Genomic DNA, 17,035 nt, shown 5'->3' with positions numbered 1-17,035 from the left:
GACGCAAGTATAAATACTATTGATAGTTTTAAAAGCAGCTTCCTGCTTATCAAAAAGTAATGTTTCTCATTCATACTTATGTGTGCACAAAGATTCCACGAAAAAAGTAAACACCCAGATTTATTGAACTTATACCAGAATAACACCAGAAAACATTTTCTGCTTCATTTACATCGGTGCAATATAAGATAGTTCAGAAGATCGAGATGTTTTCTGATTTCTTTTTATTCGAGCAGCTGTGCAGGATTGACGAAAAATCGACCGCGAAACGCGTCAACCAAAATACAGAGCAAATTCTGGAAACACCGCACTCAAAAAAACCGCTGAAAAAGTCATAATTTTTTACATCAAAGTTGGGAATTTCCCATATGGGTATTGTCTTGGTAAGATTTTATCATTGTTCGTATTTATTGTTTTATGTACTATATTATCATATTTTCTTTCCATTCTACATTTTTATTATATTTTTGAGTCAATGAATGAGAGTTCTCCCTGATTCATTGTTTGGTTGATGAATGGAAAAAGTAATTCATTTAAAAATCCACCAACTAAAGCTTTAGTAGCAAAGCTTGTTATTAATAACTTATAGTTGCTTTTTTGTTTCATTCATACGATTCAAAGTATTTCGATTCAAATAAACCTATAATAAAGGTAGTAATAAGCATTGAGGACGTTCCGATATTCAAAAGTACCCATTATAATTTATGGCCAGTATTGGCTTCTTGAGGGTTTTATTATCGCGGTGTACGGAGGCCCCGAGAAACCGTCGAATTCGGTATAAACACCTCGTGACTTAGTTCTACCATAAAGTGACTGGATCGAGTAAGCAAGAATGGCCCTCAGAGTACTACAATTTGCTTCCCGGGATTAGATGCGGCCGAACTGCGTACTGGTGCCGAATTACATAGGATCATTATGATATTTCTTGGAACGATCCTCATAATGCCAATATCAAGCATCGACTTAATCTACAAACTATCAGTTCCCACAGCGCGAACAGTTTACTCTATCGTTGATAGTTTATTCATCATATGCTAGGATCGCGTCCATCAATCGAAATTTCATTTTTTTCATTTAGGTGAAGCCACTAACTGTAAGACCAGTCTCGCTGATCGTAAAATGTTATGTTACAGTTGGAATCGGAACGGAGAAATGGTCCTCAACAGGCGAATTACTGAAATGGATCAAGATCGATTTTTTGGAATGGTGGGACCAATTAACGGAGAACATCAATCACTACAAAATGGATGACTTATTTCATCAATGAATGAAACTGAACAGCCAACATACCAGCAAAGTAAACCAGCAATTCTGATAAAATACAAACTTGGGAATCAAATACTGGTACAATGAATAAATTATGTAATCATAGAATTATGCACTTTATCATTTGTTAATGTATTTCTTGCGTTGCAAGTTATCTGTCCGTATACACTAAAACTTCGAAAAAGAGAAGAAACGTGACTCCGATTTTCTTCCTCAGCGGTTTTATGTGTATGGGGACTGGAATTATCAATGACATCGTTAAGCAAGCCACCAGAAAAAGCAAAGAATACACCGACGATTGGATAAGTAATGATTTTGGGGGAAGCTACGTGTCTAATAATAAAATACATGGAAATATCGAACGCTACTTTCGTGAAGTCCCCCCAAACATCTTTCTACAACTGAGTGATCACGACATTAACAAAGAGCATATGGAGAAATTGGAAGAATACTCTACGCGACTGATAGAAGAATTGTTGTATCGTAACGCTTCATATATTCATATTGCACCGGTCCCCATCAATCTTCAATAACAGTGATGGTGGGAATTGTACTCATTGACTGCGACATTTGCGGCAAGTCAGTCACCGCCACTAGCCCGATTAATGAAGAAGACCCGACTAAGCCTGACTCAGTTTATATTACAAACTGTCAGCATCTTTTTCACAAATCATGCTTGCTAACCAACATCAGCACGCCAATTCAGACGAAAGTGTCCTTCATTCGAGAGGTATTATTGTATTTTCATATACTTCTGTATAATTGTGTTTGTGTTAATATACAAAGTCTGACATGTGTTCGCATATTACTAATTTCTACTCGTGTGATATATTAATCAGCCTTTAGCCGGGGTAAGTCATTACATACAGTAATAGCTTTGGCAGTACTTGTTAAGAGTACAGATCTACTATATATTTATTTACAATTCCAACAACCAAAGAGGAAAATTCTTCTACGAAAACCTATGCCATCTGTAAATACATATAATATTTATTGTTATGGGATTTCAATGCTGGAAATTCCAAAGTGTTAGAGATCAATCTGTAATAATTCATTAAGTAGTTTCTATATTTTTTATTTGTACTTGATTTCCAACGCTTATTTTTGTGAACATAATACTAATTGAAAATGAACACAATTCATGAAACACAATTTTATTCATTTTTTCTGTTATTCTCTCTCAACATTCTGTGAGCAAAAAATTGAATTATCATCTTCGTTATTGTCAGTCACTACAATTACTAAATTTTGTTTTAGATGTAACAACTTTTATGTAATAAACTTAAGGAATTGTATTTGTTTTTGTTAGACTGATATGCCTCAATGCTAACATGCAAATACGCAAAAGAGTAGTTTAACCCTTCCACCACCTGTAGGTGGTGTTTCGATGCAAAAATTCATCTTTCAACAACTACGTCACACTGCGACGAGTTTTACTTGGAAACAAATTTCCAATTCGCTACAAAACTGAAATTCGGCTGATACGGATCCTTAACCTCGTTGAGGGGACTATCTTAATTCAAGTGAAGAGGGTGAATTTATGGAATTTGATCAAACTCATCACGAAGGGCATGCTGATAGGGATATTACGAGTTGAACACCCTGAGCTGGAATCCCAGCGTTGATTTTTTCAAAATAAGATTTTTAATACTTAGTCAAAAAAAGCAAAGGAACAACGGATAATAATTGAATGTATTGACCCATTACACACATTACAAATCATAAAATTTGTAGCAGACCATTCGATTCAAAGTACCCCGCACGTGCCATTTTTCGATTTTCGCCTCTGTCAAACTCTGGTACACCTGCACAGAAAACAAACAAGCGTATTAAGATCCCATACTCACCACGTTAAGAAATTAGAAAATCATAAAATAAGCAATAAAATTTAGGCAAAAAATATTACGTCATCCGTTTGTCCAGTAGCCGCCTCAACGGATGTTGTTCTGAGAAAAGATAAGCACGACTTGCTTTTTTCTTTCTATCTCTCTCTTACCTATACGCGATACTCGACTTTGTCTAAACCATGTCTCCAAGATAGCTTTTCTTTCGTTTTAGTCGTATCGAAATCAAATCAATTTTTTCATTTCGCATATTGTATATTTAGTTCTCGTCGTCGAACATCACCTCAACGCGTACTAATATCTCACATCGAAAATTCTGTCTCCCCTTCGTACTAGAATCACGCGATTACTCCAAATTAGATCGAATTTCTTAAACGCGAGTGTAGTGAAAAGTGAAAAACGAAGATTAACGTGTCTCGCATAATATATCTACGAGAATCGAATAAAACGCGAGTGACTTATTCTACGAAATAAAAAATATACATCCTACCAACGAAACTTCAAGATGTGCGCTCCACGAGACCGTCCCGAACTTCAACAAGAAAACCAACAAAATCACCAACAACCGAACGATTTTCCCTTCGATATATCTACCATCCTACAGGCGGTACAAGAACCGATTTTCCCTTCGATATATCTACCATCCTACAGGCGGTACAAGAACCGTTATTATCAATCGGTCCTAGTAAGTACCAATTCACAATAGAAATAGAGTTATACAACAGTATAACTCTCCAAAAATTATCCACGAGTAATAAATCAAAATTAGCCTACAAATTTTCGACCCCGAAATTAAGATTTAACCAAATTTTTGATGAAATGCAAAATTGATAGGAACAAATTCGCAAGAAATAATACTAATCCAACATGTGTCCTTTTGCTTTCTTATTACAGTACATGTATTGCCACTGTTTGAGGAGTTTCATGGGCTATTTCTATATTTGGTTGCCACGATTGTCGAAGACACGGTGTATATATCATCCTGGAGCTGGGATGCCTTAAACAACTGGATCATCGGTTTGGGGCTCCCAGCCTCCCTAATGTTTGCCGTACCGCAGATCGTTCTCGAAGAGCCAGCAGACTGAGTATTCGACTGGTCAAGTAGTCGATAAGTGATAAATATAAATGCATTTTTTTTATTCTTTTTATAAATACCTCATAAAAATTACGCTCTCTATTTTTACTTACTCGTGATATAAAAGGTAGTGATCGAATATAAAAGTAATTATTATTTTTTTTTACTCTCCTTTCGATTTGTACAAAAACTTTCAGGCGAAAAAGAAGATGCTATATATTTTTTTTTACTTTATCTTATTAATTATTGATTATGTCGTGATAGTGTACATTACCATTTGTTATATAGTACCTATGTATACTAGATTACAAATAAATGTGTACAAACTTACTCAGAACGTATCGCCTTTTTCTTGTATACAGCAAAATAACCACCATTTGGCTCAAAATTTATCATTTCGGCTCTTTCGGTACAAAGAGTCCAAAAACGACGTTTTCTCCTGTATGATGAGGAGGAAGTTAATATATTTTCTGTCGAACGGACGGCTAGAATATGATAAAATCAATGCAAGGCATACAAAATAATCGTAGTTCCAGCTAATGTGGCTAACGAGAATTATTATCGCAACCACAACTGCGATAAGAGACTTGGAAAAATTACGAGTGTGTTATACCCGACCAAAAAAAAAATGTAGTGTTATACAGGCCCTTATACTACTGTCACGCTTTCCAACTGTGTCTTCGGTTCCCATGTACAATGCGGATTTCCACCAGGATACGCTGAAGTGGAATGGTGTTAAACCTACAGAAAGACCTGTCGCAGATTCCGAAGGGGTCTACAGGTACCCGTTAATGTTTCCTAAAAACTATTCAACTCGGCGCCTGTTCCAACTGGAAATACGACTCAGACAGTACCTGAGCTGACCGACAATGAGGTATCGAGCCACTATTACCGTCCAGAGCTCGGTCCGACCGTGGAGAGACCTACATCGGTTTCTCAGTGGTCCAACGAACCTCTCGACGACGACATCCTAGAAGGAAGTTCGACAGAATATGACTTGACAAGCGAAGACGGTGAAAATAACGTTGAGTCGGAAAAAACAGAAGATGCAATACTACAGTCACCTAGCTCGGTGACTCATGTATTCATCGCTGATAACACCGAACAACCGGAGACTGAACCAAACGCCGAACAATCGTCAGTCGAAGAGCCAATCATCGACGCTGAGATGAAAGATCAATCTGGTAACTCCCAGACTGACCAATCATCGAAACCAGACGAAGACAAACCACCAATAGTGAGGATGGAACAGGTAGCTATGTTGACAAATGCTGATGATGGAGGTCCAAGTCCAACTTCTCTCACTATTCGTGAGAACTTGGGTCTTCTATGGCATACGAGATTGGCGCATGCATCGCTAGGCTATTTAGAAGTATATAAGGCTAAAATGGCTGTTTTGAAAAATGTAACCTTTGGTAAGGATATTATACACAAACAATAATCTTTTGGTTTGTCATATTTAAAAATCGAACAATGCGTGAATAACAGATACAAATCTTACCCAAGTTTCTAGGTTCCGTAGTCGGATTCACACAGTTGAACTTTGTTCGAGCCCACTCGCGATATGCTTCGATTAACAATTTCACTTGAGCCCGGGCGCATCGACAAATTCAATTTAAAGGGTATCCTAGCTCGGGTATGCTTTCAGATTCCTCGGCGCAACCACCAAAATTAACCCCGACTGGCAAAGCGAAGGCGGTAAAATTGCAAAAACCTAAGTCGAAAAAAGAGAAAAGGCCTACCGACGCGGACGATTTGAAGGCCATAGAGATGGCTAAAGCGGGTACTTTGGCTAAAGTACTCGTAGCGGATCCATCTCAAAAGCCGACAGGAATGGTGCAGCCAATACTAGGTGCTCGCGGAGCACCACCGGGCACCATGGTTCGGCCAGGGGGTTCCAGTCATTCGCGCATCAAGCCGGGGTAGATTCATTGACAGCTTCGCATATCAATTTATTTCGTGTCTGAGAACATACCAAGTACATGACTCTATGTGTTAATCCCAATTGAAGTGTACTTGGCGTGGCTATCTAGTATCACGCATTTCCTACCAATACTTAGTCGTCTCACATTTACGACTAAAGTATCTTGGATTATAGATTATTTCTTGGAATATTCGTTTGTGTGCCTGCTTTGTATAAATGTAGAAATAATATATTTATTTTTGTTCGGTACAGCTACATAGCGATGCCAAGAATGATAATTCATCGGAATTGATAGATTCATCTCCACTTCAGTCGGTAGCAGTGACAGTGGCACGGATCGAAAATTCGATTTTCAAATCAGATGACCTCGACAAATCGAATATGATCAGACAGAACCTCTCACTAAATGGAACTTCAGACAGTTTTCGATCAATTTATCGTAATTAATAATAATTTTTGTTTGCAAAATTTTCTCAAGTTTTTCTTGTTTAAATGTAATTGGGTGTATTTCAAATCGCTTTTATGGCAATTTAACCAAGCTTCTGAATGACTTTCGTGAAATTTTGCTCACTTGTAAATTTCGCTTGCAGAATTTACGATCGATTTTTTTTCTTTCAAGTTTGGTTTTGTGAATTTTTCTTGCGCTACCATCCTTTACCAATATTTGTACGAGCGAATTTTTCTTTTAGTTTCACATTGACTAAGATTTCTTCACTTTACGTTATTTTCAGAAATGATACGAGCGATTTGTTCTGAATGCGGGGTACTAATTTTTTTTGTGTTTCAGATTAATTTACATCAAAAAATTGAAAAAAAATCCACACCCCGTTGAAATTAGCAGGGGAACATTCCTCAGCCTATTCTCTATGGGGCTCCAACGAAAATTCGCTTGTCGTCGTGCCGACTGCGACAACTCGTTTACAAATTTTATTATTGTTTTTTTACATTTATTTGTATTTTTAGTTATATTTTAAATCACGACACTTAGATTAGATCTTAAAGTTAGAAATTTTTTTACTATAACAAAAACGAAAACAATGAAATCACAGTATTGGATGTTGGTTATAGTAAATGAAGTTCATTTTAATTCTCTCAGCTGAGGGATTATTATTCTTCATTTCGCGACACGTCTTAAAAGGTGCAAATTTTGAAAAATTCAATGACTATCTAAAATCAGCTGTTTTTAAGAAGTACATACAAGCAAGAAACTTTGAACACGAGTTACTTCAGTTGAACAATTCGAATGATGTTATTACAGGTAAAATAACTCAAAACAGAATGATAGAAACAACATGGTGAAAATCACAGGTATGAAAAGAAACATGATGGTGAAAATCACAGTTATGAAATCTATCACATCGATTACTCAAAACCAATCCATTACCAACTAATGCAATTTAGGACTAGATGTAGAACCGATCGTAGGTTATTTTACGAGATCTCAATGATCTCATATTGTAAACCAAAACCATCCAACTTATTTGGGGGGGGAGTATATCGACTCGTAAAATACAGATTAAATTCTCTAAAACAACTAGGTAATTCTTAAAAATAATAATTAGACACCTTGTAAAAAATTCACTAACAAAATAATACACTTATCGAGTGAATAAACTTTAGAAAAATGTGTTGCTTAATCTCCGTTTCTAAATGATTTTCATCTCCAGCCCAGGTTACTCAGTTAAAATGTACTTGTAAGCATGTATCTATTAATCGCATCTACGTCATATACAGTAGGCGTATAAGCTAGCTTTATTTTTTTAAAATTGAACTCATCACTTTGTAAAAAATTATCAAGTATGGATGAATTTTATTGAAAAAAAAATAAGAATCCATACGAGCATCTTGAATGCTGAAATTGCATGATCAAGTGGTTAGATGAATGTGCTGTCTAGCATTTCTCAGGCCAATTGGGACATATTTATAAAAGTTTCGAGTAATGAAAATGTTTCTGATTTTAGTTTCATTTTTGATGGTGAAAAGTTTAGTGTATAAATCTGTGATGAGAGTTTCGTTCATATTCGAATTCTTAGCTGCAGATTCGGCGTTTTCGGCCTTAATCCAAGTTCAACAAATTAAACTGATTAAGCTGACTAGAAGTGGTTTCATTCTGTTCTTGAGCCTCTTGCGACATTTTGGAAGTTCCAGTTATTTCAAAAAAGTCGATAAGTTTGCCCAAATTTACTCTAGCTCGCGATGGTGCTTGTTGGGGAGTTTCTTGGCCGATTACTCGCCATTTTTTCAAAACCGCTGCGTATTGGTTCTGAACCATATTTTTGGTCATCGGTAGTTTCACGATTAGAAATTTGAAAAATTCACGCTTCCTGTACCCATCTACTGTTTGACGTGAACTGCGGAAATTCAGTTTTTATATATATTTTTTTGAAATTCCAAGTGGATTGCAAGTGCTTATTACATATGTACATACATGGAAAAAAAAATTATGGTTAATTTTCACTATTTCAAACAGTAAGTAACTGGATCCCATTCAAAAATATTGCGATTTTTACTATGAGAGTAATAAATTTTACCTAATTCTATAGGTAGCCTAAAATGTATTTTTTGGCTGAGTAAAAATCACTATTATTTTTGAATGGGATCCGGTTACTATACTGAAATAGTAATTTTTATTAATTTTTTTTTCCGAGTAGGTAAGCACCAATTTCGAGCAGAGCATACTTGTTGAAGTTGATTTTAAGCAAATTAAAGTATGTAAGTAGAATGAATTTAAAATTCAAAGATTCTTGAGAGGGGGTCAAATTCACTTCGTTCATAATTTTTGTGTACGGCGCTAAAATTTCCAAAATATGTAATTGAGATGGTTTGTATCCCATTTTTTTATGCATGATAAATGTTTTCCATAACGTCACGATCCCGAACAAGGGTCAGTAATTCAACTCATACAGGCGGTGAAAGGGTGGTTTTTGATTTACTTTTCAATCATTTAAGTAGTTTATTTGACTTTATATAATTTTATTTAGTTTTATAAAAAACTGTCCATTTTTTTTTATTATAGATATCTAATAATTTAAAATTTATTCAATTTTTTAATTCAATGTCAAGTAAATCATTAAATATTTCAAATTAAAAATTTCAATTCAATAAAAAAATATACATTAAATTTTAATCCAATTATAACCTGCTGCAGTTGAAAATCATAATTTTCATTGCGGTAAGTAATGCAATTGCTTCCGCTGCAAAAATTCAAAGTTAAGCAAACAAGTAAGAAAATGCGTAAATGCGGTTTCATCTTGTCAAAAGGTAATAATGAAATTAATTAAAATACTTAATTAGTGGGTTATTTATACACATCAGTCACTGTAATAATGCTGATAACTGCCGCAGGAGGTTGTACATTTTCCAATTGGCTTACGCTGTTGGAGAGACCTAAATTGTAAATAAATAAATAAATAAATAAATAAATAAATAAATAAATAAAGATTGAGCATTTGAGCATGGTTTCCAGACATTTGACAAACTCAGAGTTCTCCCAGAATGGTTGCATAAATCTTGCAAAGCGGAATGTAATGTCAGTAAGTAATTGCCGGAAATTGCCCCTGGGGGATACACCGAGGCATTCGGGATGTAGGCGTTCTTAATTAATTACTCGTTCCTTTGAGTAATTTGATGATGTTGACTAATAGAATACGTGTTGTTACTTCTGTTACAGGTTTAGAAGCTGAAATCGGTCGAAGCCGGCTACACACCCTCTGCCCCTCCGTACTTAGCTGCGATGAGATGCAGTACTTTTTGAGTGACTAGTCGATCGAAAATCGGGCCAGAGGCGTTAATTTTGAAGTGCACTACAGGTAAACCCAATTTTCACGACTGCGGGATTCAAAATCGGAAACAACCTTTACGTCAGCGCTTTCTTCGCTCATTTAATTCTTCTGATGGGGGACGGACATATATTCGCACTAGCGCGATATCTCGAAGATGGAAAACCACACGAAGGAATGTTGGACACTCGGTTATACGCCCGCAACCTCAGGTAGAAAGTATTATTATATAAACCCACCATATAGTCTTTCTCATCTACCTCACCTAACCCCGATCATTATAAATGTCACTTTATCATATTGAAGATCTGCGACTACTCAGAGACGACCGCAACGGCAGACGCCGCCGCCTCGGCTAGCTCAACCGGTAAAAAAACCACCGCGGCCAAAAGATCAAAAATTTAACGTTCACTATACTCGCCGATAACGTGTCATAAACTTCGAAGAGAGCTATCTACGGTAAGTTAATTTTACTTCATATTTAACTTTTATCGAACAATGATCATTAACGTTGACATTGTTACAGGTTCTCGAAGTTAACTACAAGTCGATGATTCCGCTAATACGATGAAATCAGTTCAAATGATTGCATTTTGAGAAGCTGTCTACGGTAATCGAATGTAAACAACTGGATTTCTTATCAGGTACCATGAGAATTTTCGAAGTTTTAATCTTCGAAAATGTCACATTGATTTTGAAAACCGCTAATTCCTGTGTTGTTTCATTATTTAGCTTTGAACATGATTATCAACTTTCAATGAAACTACAAATGGTTTATTCGATGACTCACTACTTTGGAACCAGTTAGATGACGCTAAAGCTCGCAGCCGCAACCCACGCAATTCAACCCATGGCGCCTGATGCAGGGTTCGGGAGAGGTCAACGACCTATTAACACAGTGAACCCAGTCAGCCATCCTGCTCAACAACGTTACAACTCAATCCCCATCGAGACCAAGGTCGATCCGGATACCGACGGTGACAATTGAACACCACCCTATCAACCCAACAGACCAGGAAAACCCTGAGAAATATCGAGCAATATTACATAAAATAAAATACAATAAAATGTGACAAAAAACTACTCAACACCCATCTCTGAAATTTGAAAAAACGATTTTTACACGCGGAAGATTTAATATGTAAATGGCCTACATTATTAGCTTGATGAGAAAGAAAGATTCTTATTGGTCGGATACCATAAGATCGAGTTCGTTGGCTGTTCCTTCCTCGGTTAAAGAACTGCGATTATTATGATTAAAACAACACAGCAAATTGATCATAATATTATTTTGAATAAACGTCTACTTACCTAATTCGTTTCTACTTATTCCTGAACCATCTTATTTTGTTAGAGTAGGAAGTATATGCCTTAAAGCCACTACCAATATTCGTCAATAAAGCATACTCGTATGTCAACCCTTTACCAATCTGGTAACAATAGGCGTGGTCAAGGTGCTAATTTGGCTGGCTAGCCAAATTAGCTACCTAAACTCGTCGCAGTTCTTAAACGACACGAGTCGCGAATTGACAAGTTAAAAGTACCCTAAAATACAGGAGAGCTCAGGCCCTCGGTTAAAGGTTTTTTATAGTGTTTAATACTATTAGTTCGTTAAGTTTTATTTGTGTTAAGTTCCTTTTGTAATACTTTTCGTGTTACTTATATTTTTTGTGTAATACAAGTTGAAGTACATTTGCGTATGTGTTCTTTATACTTTTTTATGATAAATATCTGTGGTAAAATCTCTATTCGCACATCCATAGCCGGGGTAAGTAATTTCATTCTAGCAGTGGCTAATTACCATAAGTGAATAGGGAACACATTAAGTACATAACTCTCTGTGCGAATCCCAATTGTTGTGTACTTAGTGTGGCTAGATAGCATCACATTACGATCAGAGAATACTTAGTCGTTATCTTATGATAAAGCTCTCTGAACGTCCAGTTAGTTATTTATCAATTTCTGTCATTATTATTGTTCGGATTATTTCTTCCTGCATTTAATTTATTGCGGCGACAATCTGTTTAATTATGAGTGTTAGTTTTACAGAAACGACAATATTTTCTCAGACCCACGCGATAAAAACAAAACACCGTGCTTTTGTAAATTTTGGGTTGTTAATGTACGTATTGTCGAATAAGTTCGAAATTAAGGCCCTTTTTACGTTTGAAGCATTATATTGCACATATTTTTTTTTACGATAAAGTATCAAGAGCTACGAAGTATCTTTATTTACGGAATACAATGGAACAAGTTTACAGAATTGAGGGTATGTGAAAAGTAAAAATTGCGTCAGCTTTATAAATTATTATAACATAATTAGAATTATAATAGGCTACCTAAATGTTTTAGATATATATCCCGCAAGCTCAACATTCTAACCCGTCTCGTGTCAATACTAACGAAAGTCTATTTTTCTGGAAAACCCAGAATTGGATTGTTCTATTCGAGATCGGCGTACGTCAGATCTGAGGTATGCCGATACTCCAACGGAATAATCCGACTCTAGAGTACAATACAGGAATACTGCTAAGCGCAGTGACCCTCGTATTCTATTCTACCCAAAATTATGAAGGCATTTTTTGAACGTAGCATCGTGTTTAATAAATATTGTTTTCCCTATACAGAATATGAAGCGAGAGGTTCGGCAGTGCTTTGCCGGGTGTGGTTCTTAGGAACCACACCGGCTACTTGCCGGATAAAACTCATCCCATATACAGACATCAAACGCTGGAGGGAAACAGCGTATCAAAATGCTCTTCTCAATAGGATGCGACAACTACAGTTACGATCTACAATGGACTACGAGCTCGCAGAATCAGTAAACAAGGAAAATAAAATTCAACGGTCCACTGTTACAACCGGAATCGTCCAAAGGTTGCGCCAACTAACAATCGAATGAATCCTTAGTCGGCGCGAACGCCCCCGTTACCGTTGTAGTATTTTTTTTTAGATATTTTTTCGTTTTCCCACCAAACGGGCAGAGACGAGACCATTGCGTTTCGCCGATTTCTGTACATATTTTTTTTTTTTTTTTCGTTTTCAATGCTATTTTAAAATTCCTTTTTACGACGTATCAGTTTTGTATTACGAGTAACGCGACATTCCGGTACCGATACCAGTATTTTTACTAATTTTTTTTTTCTTTCCACGTTATGCTGATTTCTTAATCATATTTTATACGAGGTAGTCTTTATCTCCCTATATTTAGCTATATATTAAACAGATAGATATGGAAATACTCCTATTATATAGATATAGCCTATGTATACCTTTTTAAATAATAATAAAAAGTATTTTTTACCTCAAAGTAGACTACGAATTCGATCACCCAGTCTTGGTAACGATGGCGACATCGAAAAATCGGCAAAGTCTTTTCTTGATTCAAAATTGGTATACTTTGAGTTTTCTCTTCTTTTCGTTTTGAAAATCCTGTGTAATAAAAATCCATTAATAATCAAAAATTACAATAAAAATCTTTTATTCGGCAACATATAAACTTAAATAGGGTTAACATTAAGAACTGAGAGAACAGTTATTTATTTCAAAATAAACCGCTAACGTTAGTGTTTTCCTATCTCCTTCCTAACAATTTTTTTTTTCCACTGTTACCTATAATTCCTAACAAAAAATTTGTTCTTTCCTATCAGACATATTTAGTCAGCTTCGTTATCAGTAATCGAGAATACTACGGTTGAAAACATGTGTTTTCAAATTAATAAACTAATTTTTCTGTTACTTTGTTTGTTTTTTAGCGTTTTAGTAATAAAATAGAAGATCAAAGAAGAGGAAAATTGGTTAATCAAGAATCTACGATGCATGGGCATTGCGGATGAAATTGTCTTGTCTTGAAGTTCAGATACATATAGAGGACCAATGGTCTCGATAACTTGGCAATCTTTTTATTCCCATCATCAAATTGATTCCTAAAAACCGCTTGAGCTCATAACTGAACCGCTCATTTTGATGACGATACTGCGATATGATGCATAAGTTTTTTGGCTTTGACTTCGTTGAAGGACGACTTAAAACTATGAACGTTTACTAACAGGCTGAGTAAAAACGGCGAACTTGGCAGCAAACCCATTCACCGCATTCCAGCACAGAGTGCTCCGCCAAGACCCGAGATTGAAATGGTTTCATTGAGCAAATGAGAAAGTTTCCCAGAAACATGATTGATCCAATTCGAATTATTAGTGGTAAGTTCTGGTGCTTGCATGCCAAACCACTTGTTATGTCTTTTACGCAGATCATACGTAAATAAGGTTATAGCAATCAAAAAAAAGGTAATCCACCCAGCAGCTTTTCGGTGAATTTCCGCAAGTGTTTCGAACTTATTCACTATTGAAAGTAAAATTTTAATCAAATTTCAATTTTTTTTTGATTAAAAATATATATTTTTTTTTTATTCAAACTAAAAAATTTAATCAGCTTCTTTTCAAAAAATAATTTTAATATTTTTTTTAACATGTATTTCCTAAAAAGTAATATTTTTTGCTTTTTTTTTCAGAATGAAAAATGTGCGTTTGTGTACACATTGGTGTGGCGAGCGTCGCTGGCCACATTGAAGCTGTGGCGTGGGCGCGTGGGGCGGGTTGGATGGTAATGTACCCCGATATTGAATATATCACCCTCCTCCTCGCCGTTATATTTTTTTTCTATCAATTTTATAATTAAAAATTTCAAATTTGTTTTCATTAAAATATAATTTGAATAATTTATTTTATATATCCTAATTATTATTGTGTAAAGTTCGTTACTCTAATTATTGTGTAATTAATACTGTTAGTTCAATTCCTTCATTACCATTGAACAATTTGTTCATCATCTCATGAATCATGATGAGTGATTGTTTTTTATTCTTTCTCATTCAATGAATCCGACATGCAATTCGAAAAGTATACCGAATGAGTATATATTGTACAATTCATCGAAGTGGGTTGGACTTTTGATTTTCATTTCTTTTTTGAGAAGAATTATTGTTTTCTCATTCGAAAAATGGTTCAAAATCATCATTGGTTTCTCGTATAACTGTCCCCGTACCAGAAATTGTAGAAACTATTCGAAAAATTAATTTGACTAGCATCGCTAATTGAAATCATCTGAGTGTAATCATGCTCAGCTTATTGACTAAAATTCCAAGGACTTGATTTCAGGATACTGAAATACCGATTTTGTGTAGCGAAATTCGCTGACGCTCGGGGGAAGGGCGCACATCTAGCAGAATGCCATCATGATCGATCCAGGCCGGAGTTGAGGGAATGCGACTTCTGGGCGGATAATCTGAACTTTTGATTTTCATTTCTTTTTTGAGAAGAATTATTTTCTCATTCAAAATACTCTTCGATTAGAAATATTATTTGATTGTTATTAACTATGTATATCTTATGTATGATGTATAATTATACATTTACTAATACTATTACCTCCTGTTTTTCTTTTACTTCTTTAAATTCTGAGAAATCAAAATACAAAATACATTAGGATAGGATTAAACAGCCCTTTTAATTACATTTCGAAATCATGGCTCACATAGCGCTGCCGTTGTATATAAAAATGATGCTACTCCAACTATTGAATTAAATACATATGAATACTTGTCATGTGTGTAAGTACATATATCCAAAGTCGAAAATCTTATTTGAAGGTCTCTGGATACTTTGAAGGAAATTGTGAACGAACATTTTTCAATTCGGTAAGACTTTAATGTCGGAAAATCGATCAGCTAATAAATCCAAAAAAGTAGAACTGCCTATTGTCTTGACTTTTTTTTTTATCAAAAATCCTATTCATACTATCATGTATTCTCCTTCGTTTTAAATAGTAGGTAATTTTAATGATTTTGATTTACACAATGTTAGATAGGCATTAATTTTTGGCGATCGTTAAATATCGAACACAAAGCAATAAAATAATATTGTACAGAAATTACGTCACCCCTGGTCACCCCTGTTTGATCGTCTCCAGTCGAACGGATACGATTCTAGGAAATTCGCGATAAGGACCTATCTTTTGATTTTTTTCAATTTTATCAAGCGACTCCTTGTCTCGACTTTGTCGTGATTTTGTTTTCATACTCATTCAGTAGCACTAATAGCAAGTCGAGTTTTAGCTATAGAGCAGTATTAACGTGTGTTTTGAAAACCTGCACTAACGTAGAATTTTCTGTAACGATTTCCTATACTAAAATTAGAGATCTGTGAGGTAGCATATGCTTTGCAACACCTTAGGCGTTGCCACATATCATATATCTGTCCGCGTCTATGTGTATAATTACTCCCTACTCGTAAGCCCTACTCACGATGGGAGTGACTCGATCATCCGAGCTAGCATCGAGCCTCGGAGATCGAGCAGCTCTCATCACTTCTTAGGGAATCGTAGGTGCCGAAACACCTACCTCTATTTAGTCACTCTCGTTAAGGTGCAATTCAGCGCATATACTTAATTGCCCGTCGAACTTAGCTAATTCGCGGAAAGCCTCAACGATTTCAATATTCATGTGCAAGTTTATGTAATTCAGTCAGTAATTCCTTCATATAAGTAATTATGCAGAAAAACTACTGCCATACCCGCTGCTCCCAGAACAGGTGATACAACCACAACAGATGGAGTAGTAACCACGATACTCAGGAATCAAAGACTGTAAACAAAAAGAACAAATGTCAAGTAATTAGTACTCTAGCGTACCTATCGCATTATTCGAACTATACTCGAATAATATAAATACTACCCTAGTGTCATACAACTACGATAGTATTTTTTGTTTCGAAAGTGTTTTTCTATTACCTCAGTCTTCCTTATTTTTGTTATTTTTTGTTGTTGATACGTTCTTAGGTAAAATTACTCCTTCTTCACCTTGTACATAGAGATACTTTCGCGTTACTCAAATATTTTCATAACTTAAGAATATGAATATCAGTTAGTTTTTTTTTTTACATTACGTCTATACTCCTATATTTCATAACTCATTTTTTTTTTATATGGTATTCTTTCTCTCTCTTTTTGCTCTCTACCCCTCAGGGACATACTAGAACAAAAATATATGTACGAACGCGAGTATCAATGTGATTTTCGACTTAGAGCCTACGGACGTTGTATTACCTAATATCTTCCCTATGCCTAGAGAATAAGATTCCTATCTACCTCA

The 17,035-nt window shown here is 35.5% G+C and overlaps 1 protein-coding gene across 5 annotated transcripts in view; it reads right to left on the bottom strand.

The window, feature by feature from the left end:
* The window catches only part of LOC135848813 (uncharacterized), a 183,522-nt gene that overhangs the window by 24,791 nt on the left and 141,696 nt on the right, over positions 1-17,035 (bottom strand). The window contains exons 2-4 of one of the 5 annotated variants that reach the window (XR_010559443.1): positions 16,458-16,528; positions 4,517-13,320; positions 2,941-3,071 (exon numbers count right to left, since the gene is read on the bottom strand). Coding sequence is in view for 2 of the 5 variants with exons in the window: in XM_065368842.1 (XP_065224914.1) it covers positions 13,194-13,320 (127 nt within the window). In the remaining 3 variants the exon portion in view is untranslated. Of the gene's footprint in view, positions 1-2,940; positions 3,072-4,516; positions 13,321-16,457; positions 16,529-17,035 lie in introns of those variants that run through there. The other 4 variants (XR_010559442.1, XR_010559441.1, XM_065368841.1 and 1 more) reach the window with 4 other exon arrangements.

The sequence above is a fragment of the Planococcus citri genome, chromosome 5 (genome assembly GCF_950023065.1).
Source record: "Planococcus citri chromosome 5, ihPlaCitr1.1, whole genome shotgun sequence".
In the NCBI taxonomy this organism is placed as follows: domain Eukaryota; kingdom Metazoa; phylum Arthropoda; class Insecta; order Hemiptera; family Pseudococcidae; genus Planococcus; species Planococcus citri.
The sequence above is the reverse complement of the archived record's forward strand: the minus strand, read 5'-3'. Positions and strand labels throughout refer to the sequence as shown.